Below are 14,678 nucleotides of genomic sequence, written 5' to 3'. Positions count from 1 at the left end.
ACACAGGCCTGAGACCACGACCCCTCCAAAGGTGAGAGTGTCCTGGACTGGCGCTTATGTTTCTGCTAGGAGAAAACCTGAAGTTCTTTTCCCTCATTGTGCTGGAATCTGTTCTTTCTTCTTACCTCTACTGCACTCCCAATCTGGTCATTTTATCAGGAGCGTTACTTTGAGACGACCCGACCCTGACTCAGGATTGCAGCCAGGTTCTGCCCAGGTCCAGAGTAGTTCTGCTTCACTTCCTTTTATTGAAAGAGGCGTAAGTAGAAATTAATCATTAGTTAATAAGTTATATTATGGCTTACAAAGAAAGTGTATTTCAAAAATTCCAAATAATGATGCTCAGATGTGAGATGATGGAACTAAAGAAAAGGAAAAATCTGTCTTGGCACACAGGTGCTAGGCACAGGTTTTGTTAGGTGTAGAACGTTGACCCTGGACTAAGGGAACACATACATATTGATCCCAAGCCAGTAAGGTAGAAGTGATGATGTCTTTGCTGTGTGTTCTGTACCTTGTATTGTTTCATTCAAAGTTGTAGTTCAAAAGATGACAACATAACAACTTTGCATTCTGCACCTGAACTGTGTGTGCCTGATTGCTCACTGACTTCCTTGAACCTGCTCTGTGGGAAAAGGTAACCACAAGCCCCCCTGCTTTTGAGATGTATGTTTAACAACTGAGACTACTTAGCTGCATAATACACTCAATTTTGAGTTGTTCTGTTTGTCACTTGCCCATCTCTGTTCACCAATGCTTCAAGACCTCCCAATCCCAAGGACCTCTCCTCAACAGAGCCGCTTTGTACCGCACTGAGGCACAAAGATGACTAATGGAATCTGGTCAGCTATTGTGAAGTCCACAGCTCTCCTAGGACCTGGGAACTTGAGCTTAGTTTCAACCTAGGATTAAATGGAGGCTGTGTTGGTTGGTTTTGTGTTTCAACTTGTCACAAGCTAGAGTCATCAGGCATGAAGAACCTCAGTTGAGAAAATGCCTCCATGAGATCCAGCTGTAAGACATTTTCTCTGTTAGTGATCCATGGGGGAAGGTCCATTGTGGGTGTTGCCCCCTTTGGGCTGATGGTCCTGGCTTCTCAAAGAAGGCTGACTGAGTAAGCCAAGGAGAGCAAGAAACTAATCAGCTTTCCCCCATGTCCTCTGCATCAGGTCCTGCCTCCAGTTTCCAGCCCTGCTTGACTTCCATGCCTTCTTGCCCCAGTGATAGAATACAATCTGTAAGTGTACCCTGAATAAACTTTTCTTACAACTTGCCTTTTGGTCATGTTTGTTTGCAGGAATAGTAACACTAGGGAAGACATAGGCTGACAACAAAAAAGCAATACTGTTTTTTGGTTTTTTTGAGACAGGGTTTCTCTGTGTAGCCTTGGCTGTCCTGGACTCGCTTTGTAGACCAGGCTGGCCTTGAACTCACAGCAATCTGCCTGCCTCTGCCTCCCGAGTGCTGGGATTAAAGGCGTGGGCCACCATGCCCGCCTAAAAAAGCAATACTTGAGACAGGCTTTCCCCTCCTGTTGCCAACATTTGTAAACCACTGTCGTCTTCAAATAAATAAAAGAACATACATTGGAGAGAAACCTTACAAATGTAGTCCATGCGGTAAAGTCTCTTCACAGCACCCTTACCTACTAATGCAGAAAGAACATGTAGTGGAGATGTGTGCATAGGAATAAGCGATGTGGTAAAGTCTTTGCATGTAGCAGTAGTCCTGGCAATATTGAGAAGAGGTCGTGCTGCAGAGAAAAGCCATAATTGTAGTCGGTGTGATAATATTTTGCACATCATGGTTTCTGTACACAATAGTAAAGTCTTTAGTGTGCTCACACCTTTAATCCCAGCACTTGGGAGGCAGAATCAGGTAGATCACTGTGAATTTGAGGCCACTCTGGACTACAAAATGAGTCTCCAATAGCCAAGGCTACACAGAGAATCCCTGTCTCGAAAAACCAAAAGCAGAAACAAACACAAAACCTTTAGTGTGTAATCAGTGTGTTAAAGCCTTTGCATATCACAGTGTTTTTGAGGACCTGAAAAGATTCCTACTGTCAGGAGTCTATGACTAGAAAGTATTTGGTAAGATCTTTAGCGTACAGACTTCCATTGAGTTACATAGAATATTAATTTTGGAGAAAAGAATGGGACATGCATCAACAACCTATTCTAACAGCATGATGCCCCTCTCTGTTATCTTTGGACTACAAACTCCTATGGACAGCGCCCGGTGAATTTAACAATAAGGTAACTCACTTAGCTTTCACAGTTCCCTTCAATTACCTAAAATAACGCATCCAGGTGTAAAACTTTATGTTGTGTATGACCAAACATAATGTCTAAGGTCACTTATAAGTTGCCTTGTAAGGTTAATTTATAAGTTTAATTCCGCTTATGGTTCGTGGGATATGGGATCATTGTGAAAGCAGCAATGCAACAAGTGTGATATATTGGGGGTCCAAGCAGGAAGCTCAGAGCTCACACCTTCCACCTGTAGCATGAAGCAGAGAGTGGGAACTGAGAAAGTTGTGCATGCCAAGTGATATATTTCCTCCAGCAGGGCAGCATTTCCTAAGTCTTCCCTAATGATACCACCAACTGAGAAGGATTGATTTCTCTGACATCAAGCCTACATGCTTGCTCTCTGTTACATGAACCAATACATGATACAGGAAAACTCTGTAGGTAAGCAAGCCTTTAGGTGCCTCAACACCTGAGTTACAGGAACGAATGAGAAAAACATTCATGGTAAAAGTATTTGCTTAACTACTTGTTTTAATTTATTATGTAATGTCAGTGTGCAGGTGTGTGTATATGTGTGTTAGAGAGAGGGGGGAGAGAGAGAGAGACAGAGAAGGAGACAGGGAGGGACGGAGGGAGGGAGGGAGGGAGAGAGAGAGACAGAGAGAGAGAGAGAGAGAGAGAGAGACTGAGACTGAGCATGTGTGTACCTGTGTGCTGGTTTCCAAGAGGATTAATTCTTTTAATCTTCTTGTAGCAGGAGTTACAGGAAGTTATCAAAAACCTCACCTTGGCCCTGGGAATGAACTTGCTCAGCCATGTCCCTAGCTCTGAAGTATTTTAACACCTTTGATGTCAGGCAGTAGGAAAGAACTCATATATGAGAAAACCCGATTTGTATGAATGCTTTGAGAAAGACTTTAGATATCAGGTGGCAAATCCATTTACAGACTTTATTAGGACATCCTTACATGCTTCCTGTGCCTTTGGTTCATCTTCTGTTTGCACTGCACTGTCCCGTGGTGACAGGTATTCTCCTGCCGCAGTGTATAGAATGGGATCCCATCATCTAAGTGGTCCATTGTTCATTTATGTATAAGTCAGGTTGTGATCATACTTTTCCTGTAGTGATGTCTGCAAAAAGGTGGTGGGTTGTTGTCCTGGTTTTAGTTTTCATATTTTCACAATTCCTCTGAAATGTTGTTTGTTATCCAGCCTGGTTTGCATGTCAGTTATTAGTCAAGGCTCCATTGGACCTCTTGATTCTCATGGGTCAGCCTCCTTACTACAAGACCAGGAGTAGGAGATGTACCCCCAATATGTCCTGTTTTGTCAACACATTTAACAATATTAACGTTAAAATGGTTATTAGAAGAGAATATAAGAAACATTAAGTAGAGGCAGGCGTGGTGGCGCACGCCTTTAATCCCAGCACCCGGGAGGCAGAGGCAGGCGGATCACTGTGAGTTCGAGGCCAGCTTGCTCTACAAAGCACGTCCAGGACAGCCAAGGCTACACAGAAAGACCCTGTCTCGAAAAACCAAAAAAAAAAAAAAAAAAAAAAAAAAACCAAAAAAAAAAAAGGAACATTAAGTACCTTATGTGTACTCAAGGCAGCATTTTCGTCTATGTGGTAGAGAGCAAACAATGTGAGCAAACAACAACTTTTATAAGAATTAAAATTAGCATTATGATTCAATCAGTTTTCTTTTAACTAGGTGTCTTTTTTCCTTAAGATGGATGCCATAGCTCAATCATGTTCATAGCTGCCTTATTTGGAATGCCAACCTGGATGTCACTCTGTGGAAGAATGGATAAAGAAACTTGGCACATTTACACTACGGAATACTACTCAGCTATTAAAAACAAGGAAATCCTGAAATTTGTGGGCAAATGGATGGAACTAGAAATGATCATACTGAGTGAGTTAACCCAGATCCATAGAGACACACATGGTATATCCTCACTAAAAATTGGACACCACCTTCTCTTTCTCTCATAGACATTATGTCAATGTGTACTGTGTAAAGATTCAAATGTTTATTTCTCTGCTTCCCTCCTCCAAAGCTAGGTGCAATCTTTGTTCTGAGAATGTACTGTCTTCAGGCTGTCTAAACTTTGTTCCCCAATTGTTCTCTCCTAATACCATTAAAACATCTTAACAGCCAATCACTAAGCCGAGCAGGGGATAGGAATGGAGTTCCTGGCAGCTCGGGAAGGAGAAGGAAGAGAGAGGACTTAGAGGATTCAGCCACAGCAGAGGTCCAGCAGCCTCCATGAGAAATGAGCAGCTGGAGCAGAGACATCCATACAGTGCAAGTGTCTGGGGATTCACACTGGGAGGAAGCCAGATTAGCACAGAGTGTCAGGAGAAGATTAACACTGCTCAGTTCTTGTGCAGTCAAGCTTACTACACAAATATAGTAGGCCAGACTCAATTATTTGGGTGCTAGCCAGTTGAATAGAGAAAGCACAACAAACACCGACATTTTATTTTTTATTATTTTTTATTTTTTTGCACACATTTCTATTTTATTATGGCAAAAGTGAAAGTGACACCTTCTCCCCAACTGCAATAAGTAAAACTTACCTCAAAAATAACTCTGTACAAAACAGGTCTGTTTTAGAATTTTAAAAGGGGAAGAGGAAGCCTTTACGTGAGTTTTTAGACCCTATTTTCAAAGAGTGGGGGGAAAACCGAGAAACAAACCCACCATTGCCCACACAGTGCAGTTGCCATTTTTCCCTCTAGAGATCATGGCCAAGGCTCCTGAGTCCAGTTACGCGTGCGGATTTGCTCAGCTGTTTAGCTGGTGTCCATCCTTGCCTTCTAAGCATCCAGCTGTACATCCAGCTCCTCAGCAGAAAGACGTTGCTTTGAGTTCCCGCAAATGCCTCTACCTCTTCCCTGGCTGCCTCCACGGGTTCCTCTCCTGGTGTCGCCGCCACCAAAACCCCCGATCTACGTTTTCCTGCCATGATACCTCTATCAATGCTTTCGTGCTGGACTTCCCTGTGTATCACGCTATGATGTGACAAGCTGGATGTCATAGGATGGCCATCCGGAGGGACACCGTTATACTGCTCATAGTCTTCAGGGCGTTGGGCTTCCGTTCATCTGCTGTCCCTAAACTTCATCCAGAGTGATCTTAGTGCACAGCTGCTCTCTTCAACGTTCCATATTCAGCAAAGAGTTCCTGAATATCAGCGTCTGGCACTCCGACGTTTGACACCAGCATCTTCTCACCCATCTCCATGCCGGCTCCACCCCAGAAGCCTCTCTGGAACAGGTCCTGCTGCTACTTGTCAGGGAGCTGTTAGGTGTGCTGTATGGTGCAGGATGGTTTCTACTAAGGTCTACAGCACCAAGAGCGATGGCAGGCAGGTTTCAACGGCCCACAGCCTCGGTTCACCCACGCGGTTGCATGCACTGTGCCACTGTGGCTGCCCTGTGACCCCGGCCCCTCCTCAGCTGCTGCCTAACTGGCTCAGGTTCACATTAATGATGTCAATTTCGTCGGCCATCCCGGGAACACACACATTTGTAAAACAGTCACTAACATCTCTCTCTGTCTCTGCCTCTATGTCTGTCACTCTGTCTCTGCCTCTCTGTCTGTCCCTCTGTCTCTGTCTGTCTCTGTCTGTGTGTGTGTATGTGAGTGTGTCTTTCAGTCTCTTTGTTTTTGTCTCATGATATAAGCTCCTAGCTGCTATTCCAGCCATATGTTTGCCTGTTTCCATGCTCACCTTCAGGATGGTCATGGCCTCATCTTCTGACAGTGTACACAGTCCCCCAGTTAAATGTTTTCATCAACCTCAGGATGACAGGGACCTGTTCGGCTTGGCCACAAAAGGCAGACATTTTCCAGGACGACCCAAGAGCAGAGGCCAGGGTTAGGCTCATGAGTGCTGTCTCCTCCCACCACAGGGCCCACACCTGGCCTAGGTAGTCTAGGCCAGAAACAGCCATTCTCTCCCTGCCAGAGTCCCAGCACAAACAGCACTGATTGGTTGGAGGGCAGGAGCATGGTTTCTAGGGAATGTATCATTGTAGCCGCTAGGGGGCAGCAGGAGCCAAATGGCAGCCTAGAAAGAGCCCAGGTGCCTGGAAACCTGGGAAGCAGAGGATGCTGAGTAGGCTCCTTAGACAGTAATTCCACTGTGCTGAAGCAGATGCTTCTGAGCATTAACACTCCCGCTGCCCTTCGAAACTGCTGAGCGAATTCGAAAGGTAACTGCCATCCCTACCTTTGAACGACAGCCCAAGGCTGCATCCCTTCCATTTAGCAGGCAGGACGGGAGGCAACTGTGGCCTGCAGGGCAGGAGCCCAGCATTGGCTGGAGTCTGAGCAGAGGCCAAAAGGAGATTCCTTTAGCTCTCCAAGGAGGACTGGCAGAAAGAAATTGTCCATTGAAAGCAAGTTCGAAGCAGCTGGAGAAGGGTCACACTGAGCACATTCAAAAATGAGAAGAAGATCGTAGCAAAGAAGCAAAGCCAAATCGAAGGTAAGGATGGGAGCAGCTGCTTGGTCCTTTTGTGTGTTGGCTTGTCACTGTGCTCCAGGATCGCAGTGTGTGGCTAGTAATATTTGAAATGTAAATGTCTATCAAAGGTTGTTAATTTTAACGATGGATACTCATAACCAGAGCTGCATATGTATATATGCACATATATATTTGTAATTTTCAAAATATGAGGTTAAATAATGCAAAGGCTGTAGGATAGTGGTAAAGTGTTTGTCTAGAAGGGACAGGAATGTAGTTTCCATCTCTAGCACTGGGAATAATCAGTATATATTCCTATGACTTTCAGTGTTTACTTAATTTTATCATATCAATAACTAATTAATACCAGCAGCCATTATTTTATTAGTATACCAAATATTCTCTGATATGTAGTATTGCAGGACATGGAAGCACCACAGGGAACTTCCACTTTTCCTAGAAATTTGAGCTGTGTTTTGACATTTGAAAATACTACTGTGAAGGAGAGATAAACCTGTGTTTTAGGATCCCAAGTGCAGGATTGGAAGGGTCTTGTGAGAGAACAGGTGAGGTTAATCCACTAGAAGACCAACCACCTCATGTGGGAGCTTAATTGTTCCCAGTTGAAAAGATCCTGTGTGGCCGGGCGGGGTGGCGCACGACTTTAATCCCAGCACTCAAGAGGCAGAGGCGGGCGGATCGCTGTGAGTTCCAGGCCAGCCTGGTCTACACAGTGAGTCCAGGACAGCCCAGGCTAACACAGAGAGACCCTGTCTCGAAAAAACAAACAAACAAACAAAAAAAGATCCTGTGACCAGACTCTGGGAGGAGATAAATAAATGAGCCCAGAACTGGAGGCGGGGCTTTTTGGAGACTTGGGATAGTTTTGGCTGTTCATCGTTGCAGTTCAGGACGCTCCTAGAGAGAACTGCTTGAGGGAAGGCTTTGGGGCTCCGGCTCCTGCTGAGGTTCCGGGTTCTGGTTACTCTAGGATTCAGCAGAAGAAATCTTCCAGATTGTGCCAGGAGAATTGTTCCTCGGAACTGATATCCTTACAGTTTCGTTATTGTGTCCATTAATCCTCATTTCCTATTGTTTTGGTTGGTCGGGTTATAAGTGACATATGCTTGGTCACTAAGTTGTTAATAAAATGTATTGGTTAAGAAAATTGAGCATACAGTACTGACTGATAAACTGAATTTATTTTGATTTGTTCAAGTGGGCCCATTATTTTTATTTAACTTTTGGTTGTTGAGGTAGGGTCTTACTATGTGGCCCTGGCTGGCCTGGTATTTGCTATATAGACCAGTAGTATCAAGACCCCATATCATGACTTCTAACAACCAGGTACGAAAAATACGAAGGTGGAGTTGGGCAGATGGCTCAGAAGTTAAGGAGCAGTGTCTGCTTTTCCAAACGTCCTGAGTTCAGTTCCCAGCAACAACATACTGACTCACAACCATCTATAATGAGATGTGTTGCCCTCTTCTGGCCTGCAGGAGTACATGCAGGCAGAACACTGTGTACATAATAAATAGATAAATATTTTAATAAAGAAAGAAAGAAGGGCTTCCTTGCTCTTTGGTATCATATTTTGACATATTATTAGTCTATTGATATTTTGCTGGGATTCAGAAAATGATACCCAGAGCCCCACATTATGGCCAGTTTGGATTCTATTCATCTTTCTTTCCCAAAGTACAGAGAAAGAAAGGCCTTTTGACTGAGAGATGACCCTTCCCAGGTGTAATAGTGATGGAATCCCATGACCCAGGCAAGAGTGACTTACCAGAAAGACACTGATAGGCTGTCCTCTGAGACCCCCATCAGATGGTCATCTGGACTTCTGAGGATGTCACAGGACACTTTGTCCACATTTAGAAGAAAATATTTGTTCACCTCTGTATTCCTTTCTCCATGTGTCTCATAGCTTGTGGTTACTTTCCAATATCCCAAACTATAACTCTTTCTTGTTACTGTAAATGGTTTTGTTTATCTTACCTTTTGGGGGGGGATTAGACAGAGTTTCTCTGTGTAACAACCTTGGCTGTCCAGGAACTAGCTCTGTAGACCAGGCTGGCCTTGAACTCACACAGATACACCTGCCTCTGCCTCCCAAGTGGTGAGATTAAAGGCATGTGCCACCACTGCAGGCTTATCCACTATTTCTTGAAGGCGCAAATTCTTTGTATACTTTCCATGCTGGGTTTTTTTTCTCCTGACACATTAATAAATTCTGTTACAAGCACTGGGTTTGATGCAATTTTGGCAAGAATTATAAATAGCCCTAATAACCAAAATAAAAATTTCAAAATATTGTACTTTTAATGCAGAGTGCACAGATTTTTTTGTGAGGAGATTCCAATATTACTTTTAAAAACATTTAAAAATAGAGAATGGACCCATTTCTATAATAGCATCATTTTAAAAAACTAACATGATCTCTTTCTGACAGAGGGCTAATATCCCCTAATATCCAAATAATATATAAAGAACTTAAGAAATTAAAAACTACCAAGTCAAACAATACAATTAAGAATGGGATACAGAACTAAACAGAGAGTTCCCAACAAAGGAATATTGAATGGCCAAGAAACAGTTAAAGAAATGCTCAATGTCCCTAGTCATCATGGAAATGCAAATCAAGCAACTCTGAGATTCCTTCTTACATCTATCAGAATGGCTAAGGTCAAAAACTCAAGTGACATCACATGCTGGCAAGGATGTGAAGACAGGGCAACACACCTCCTATGTTGGTGGGATTACAAACTTGTATAACTACTTTGATAATCAATCTTGTCTTTTCTCAGAAAATTGGGAATAGTGCTACCTCAAGACCCATCTATTCGACTCCTGGGCATATGCCCAAATGATTCTCCAACCACACAACAAGGACATTTGCTCAATTATGTTGATAGCAGTTTTATTTGTAATATCCAGAATCTGTAAACAACCTAGATGTCCCTCAACTGAAGAATGGATAAAGAAACTGTGGTATATTTATACACTGGAATATTATTCACCTATCAAACTCAAGGAAATCTTGAAATTTGCAGACAAATGGATGGATCAAGACACAGTCATCCTGAATGAGGTAACCCAACCCTGGAAGACCCAAATGGTATGTGCTCACTTATAAATAGATACTAGCCCAACATAGATGTCCTCTGAGAAACTCCACCCTGCAGGGGATTGGGACAGATGCTGGGTCTGGCTGCTGGACTCTGAACAGAGCTCTGAGAGTGGTATGGAAAATGGGGATAGAAGGACCCAGAGAGCTCAGGCACCCCTCATGGAGGCCATCAGTCTCGACAGATCTGGACCAGGGTGTGAGTGTGGGCTGCACAAACTGATACACCAACCAAGGACATTGCAAACAGAGAACCAGAAGCCCTGTTCAGCCCTAGCAGATGGACAGCTCATTCTCCACATTGGCAGGGGGAGGAGAGCAGGAACTGGCTCTGACTAGAACTCAGGTACTGGTGATTTGATCACTGACCCTTGGCGCGGTGGCCTTGGGGGGACACAGAGAAAGGGTATGCAGGCTATCCTCATGAGAACTGATAGGCTGAGATCAGAAGGCAGGGGCTATCGCCCACTACATCTGATACCTAGGGGAGGGGAATATGGTGGAGGAGGGAGGGAGAGTTGGACGGGAAGATAAGAGCAAGGGGACAACAATTGGGACAGAATGTGGATAAATTATAATAAATTTAAAAATTTTAAGCTGACTAGACGAAACTGAAGAAATATCACAAATGTGTTATGTTTTGTTGTTCTAAGGAAATGTCTCAGGCTTGGTATTTTATGTAGAAAAAGATTTACTATTCTCAAAGTTGTGAAATCTGAAACATATTACCCCGTGTAGAACTCACTAGGAAGGCATCAACCTCTGGGAATAGAAGAGTCTGTAACACAAGCAACCACACTGACAGGCAGTAAAGCAGAAAGATGTGATGATTTACCCTTTTGTCAAGCCTCTCTCAGACACTAAGTCAAGGAAGGCCCCACTCAAAGACTCCACTCAGCTTGTCCATTCTGCCTTCTTTGCAAGACACACAGCCACACTATGACACCCTTGCCTTTTGTACCCCATCCATGGAGCTCACGGGACTCCCTTGCAAGGATGGGTGGTGACTCTGCTGTCAGGCTTAGGTTTGACTGTTCCTTCTTTTCCATCTTCAGTTATTACAGAGATTGGGGGCTCCTTCCTAGTCATGTGACACAGAAAGTGTTATTTTGCAGATGTGGAGAAGAGACATCTGTGGTTTTTTTTGTTTGTTTGTTTAATTTCGTAGTTATATTTATGTACAGAAAACTTAGTGTACATTTAGCCCAGCTTAGTGGCGAGCTCTTTAGCCTTTGCCTTTTCCAGTTTGGCAATTCGAGCCACAGATTTAGGAGCCAGGACGTTGCCTCCCCAGTGGCGACGGATCTCATCATATCTGTCGTTATAATTGGTCCTGATAGCTTCCACCAGCTTAGCCAGAGCACCCTTGTCTTCTGAGTTAACTTGTGTGAAGGCAACAGTGGTGCAAGTCTTCCTGTGGACCAGCCGCCCCAGCCTGGCCTTTCTCTTGATGATGCAGTAGGGGACCCCCATCTTTCGACATAGGGCAGGCAGGAAGACCACCAGCTCAATGGGGAATACGTCATGGGCAATCACCACCAGCTGAGCCTTCTTGTTCTCCACCAAGGTAATGACTGTATTGACCCCTGCTCGAAGGACAGGTGGTCTCTTAGTCGGGACGTCCTCTTTCCCAGCGGTTTTCTTCTCCGCTCGCGCCAGCAGCCTTATGTTCTTCTCCTGCTTTGTGTCTGGCCTGTACTTGTGCGCGAGCTTAAGCAGCTGGGCAGCTGTCTGCCGGTCCAGGGCCTGGGTGGACTGGTTAATGGCGGGAGGTACCTTGAGCCGCTTGTAGAGGATGGCCCTCTGCCGCTGCAGTCTGATGTAGCGGGGCCATTTGATGAAGCGAGTGAGATCTCTTTTGGGCTGGATGTCCTGCCCGATGCCGAAGTTCTTGGGCCGCTTTTCAAACAGAGGGTTGACCACCTTCTTGGCTTCTTGTTTCTTCACCACGGCGGGGGCCGGGGCCACCTTCTTCCCCTTGGCTTTCTTTCCCTTGGGCATCTTGCTGGGCTGGAGGAGAGAGCACATCTGTGTTTTTGTGTCTCTTCAAAAGACAGTTTCCATACTGTCCTGCTAGGATGAGGGAAAATGCCTTCCTGCTGTCACTGCATGATTACCTGAGCATCTGGTGCACTTGATTTTGAAGTGCTCATGGCTGTTTCCAAATGTGTGAGCAAATGTCTGGATGGGATGGATTTCCAGACTGCATTTATTGTTCCTGGGGAGTTTTAGTTATACACAGCAATCTCTGCTCCTTACACACCTAATGCATAAATAATTATGCACCATTCTATATTTAGGCCAGAATTTTCTTTGAGTTTCAGTTGTCCATGAGGCAATGTACAGAGAGTGCTGTGTGCTGACACACACTAGTTCCTCTCATGGTCTCTGTGGCCATTCATCTTCTGGATGTCTCTGCCATCCTGCCCTCAGCAGGAGCTATGTTCAGGTATGGTAGGACCGTCTACAGGAAGGAAACCGACCCAGGTTTATGCATGTTTCGTGGAGTCTGGTAGCTCAGAGCACAGCCTCGGGGATTGGACTGCTAGAGTCAGACTCCCAGCCCAGCCACTGTGCTGCAGTTTAACCTTGGGTAACGTCCCTTCTCTGATCTTGTCTCATTTCCCTTGCCATTCAAATGATGACAATAACACCTCCTGCAGAGTATTGTTGTGAGAAATAGAGTGTTAACCATACACAGAGTATAAGACTGGTTTACACAGCTAATGAACTCTGGTCCTGGAAGCAACTGTTGTATAGTGCTCTGTGAGAGAGGAACTCAGTGAGAGGACTAAGTGTATACTGTATCCTGGATGGGATCCTGGGGCAGGAATAAACTAAGGGACTACAGAGAAGAGCTGGATTCTTCTTAGGTCACCAGATCAGGTGGAGTAAGGGGCCTCAGCTGAGAAAGGGAGTTCATTCCTCATAGTCCCAGCTTAGATTTGGATATCCATTGAAAACCAGATTTCAACCTTAACCAGCAGACCCCTACAGCTCTGAGGTTACATTTTTACTAACCTGAGATCAGCATCACCTATCCCCAGCACAAGGCTGAAAGGCTGGAGTCAGTAAGGGCATCCAGGGACAGATGAGCTCCGGTTCCCAACCTGTGCACTCCAGGAAGGAGAGTCCTTGAGCATCAGGTCTCTGCGTGGTTGCCTGTGTGTTTTTTGGTACTCAGTAAACCATTGAAAAATGAAAGATAAATCTTTTATAAAAAATGGAGGGAGCTGGCCACTGGTCTGCTTCTGCCTGAAGCTCCAATGCAGGAAGAAGCAGGAGCCACCAGTGAGGAGAGAAAGCCAGCTGAGGGATGAAGACAGAGGCAAGAGACACAGCAAGTGCTGGACTGTGGAGGCCAGGCCAGTCCCACTCAGGACACATTGACTTGGGCCTCCACTGCTCTTCAGAGATGTAGTATTTGTCTTGAGGTTTTTATCTGGAAGAGACATTGTCCTCTGCCTTCACTTTAAACCAGGCAAATAAGATGATTGTGTGAAGCCTGGAGCCACAAATGGACTAAGAAATGGATTGACTATGATGTTGTTGTTTCCTCCTCCTCCTCCTCCTCCTCCTCCTCCTTCTCCTCCCTCCTCCTTCTGTTTTAAAAGTTCCTGTAGTCTCTCCCACAAGTAAACTCAGTATTCCACAATGTTCACTATTTGAACCTTGATACCTGGCTCCGGAAATAAAAGTATCATTTTCTTTAAGCACTGTCTTTCTGGATTTTGTCTGTTTGCTTATTTGAGACACAGTCTCACATTGTAACCTGGTCTCAAAGGTGAAGCTACCCTTTGACTCCTGATGCACCTCCTGACTGGCGGTTTCAGAGTTCTTATCTTACCCAGACAGTGCACAGAGCATGGGGTGGGGGTACGGAGCTCAGTTTAGCAGACCCTACTTCATGAATGACAGAGAAACAGAGCATTAGTGCAGGAGGGAGAGGGTGGTGACATGAGAGCCTGTGTCTATAGCTGCCTCGCATCTCCCACCCTTATCCCTGGAACTTGACCAGGGGACCTCCCTGTGTCTCACAGCTTAAATCCACTTTTTGGTGTGTTTGTTTTGTTTTGTTTTTATAGACAGAGTTTCTCTGTGTAACAGCTCTGGCTGTCCTGGAACTCACTCTGTAGCCCAGGCTGGCCTTGAACTCACCTAGATCTTCCTGCTTCTGCCTTGCAAGTGCTGGGATTAAAGGCTTGTGCCACCACTGCCCAGCCCTTAAATCCACTTTCTACATATGTAGATTCATTATATCAGTTCTGTTCATGCAGAGAACCTTCATAATACAGCTGTGTTTTTGTTTTGGTGTGTGCTGGAGATACATATGCCTACCTATACACGTATTGTTGGACCCTAGAGTTTACTTGGGTAGTAGGGGGTCATCGCGAGAGACCACTCCAGGACCACAGTGTTGATGTAAAAGCACAAGGTTTATTGTTGACGCATGTCAGGGGGTCTCAGCACTCACTCGGGAGGCAGGCACCCCGAGTCATTGTTACAGACTACTTTTAAAGGCTAAAACCGCAAAGGTTAGGAGGGGCTGCGTGCCCTATGTTAGGATTGGCTCTGGTGGTCGCTAGGGGTGCTTGTCTAATTATTATTGGCTATTGCATCGGTCGTTGGCCTCGGGAGCTGTTCTTGGCAAAGAGGGGTGTTGGGGAGTTTCCAGAGAATTTCCAGATGGTAATTGTTTACCTTAGTTGAAATTGTTTATCTCGGTTGGCCACCTTGATCTCAGAAACTGAAGCTAAGCTGGCCTTTAATTCTCTCTGGGTCATTTTTCCAAGCTTGTCTGGGTCACGTAC

General features: G+C 45.0%; 1 protein-coding gene across 1 annotated transcript; it reads right to left on the bottom strand.

Annotated features, from left to right (window-relative positions):
• Positions 1-11,040: 11,040 nt before the first annotated feature.
• LOC311583850 (large ribosomal subunit protein eL8-like) lies at positions 11,041-12,033 on the bottom strand. Its single transcript, XM_084757768.1, has one exon. It carries the CDS (start codon positions 11,893-11,895, stop codon positions 11,068-11,070), a length of 828 nt encoding a protein of 275 aa, XP_084613894.1. The 5' UTR covers positions 11,896-12,033; the 3' UTR covers positions 11,041-11,067.
• Between the last annotated feature and the right edge of the window lie 2,645 nt (positions 12,034-14,678).

The sequence above is a fragment of the Acomys minous genome (genome assembly GCF_964271855.1).
Source record: "Acomys minous genome assembly, chromosome: 14".
Classification (NCBI taxonomy): domain Eukaryota; kingdom Metazoa; phylum Chordata; class Mammalia; order Rodentia; family Muridae; genus Acomys; species Acomys minous.
This window is presented reverse-complemented; position numbering and strand designations above follow the sequence as displayed.

Coding starts and splice junctions, on each gene's coding strand:
- LOC311583850 (XM_084757768.1), bottom strand. CDS start 11,895: ATGTGCTCTCTCCTCCAGCCCAGCAAGATGCCCAAGGGAAAGAAAGCC.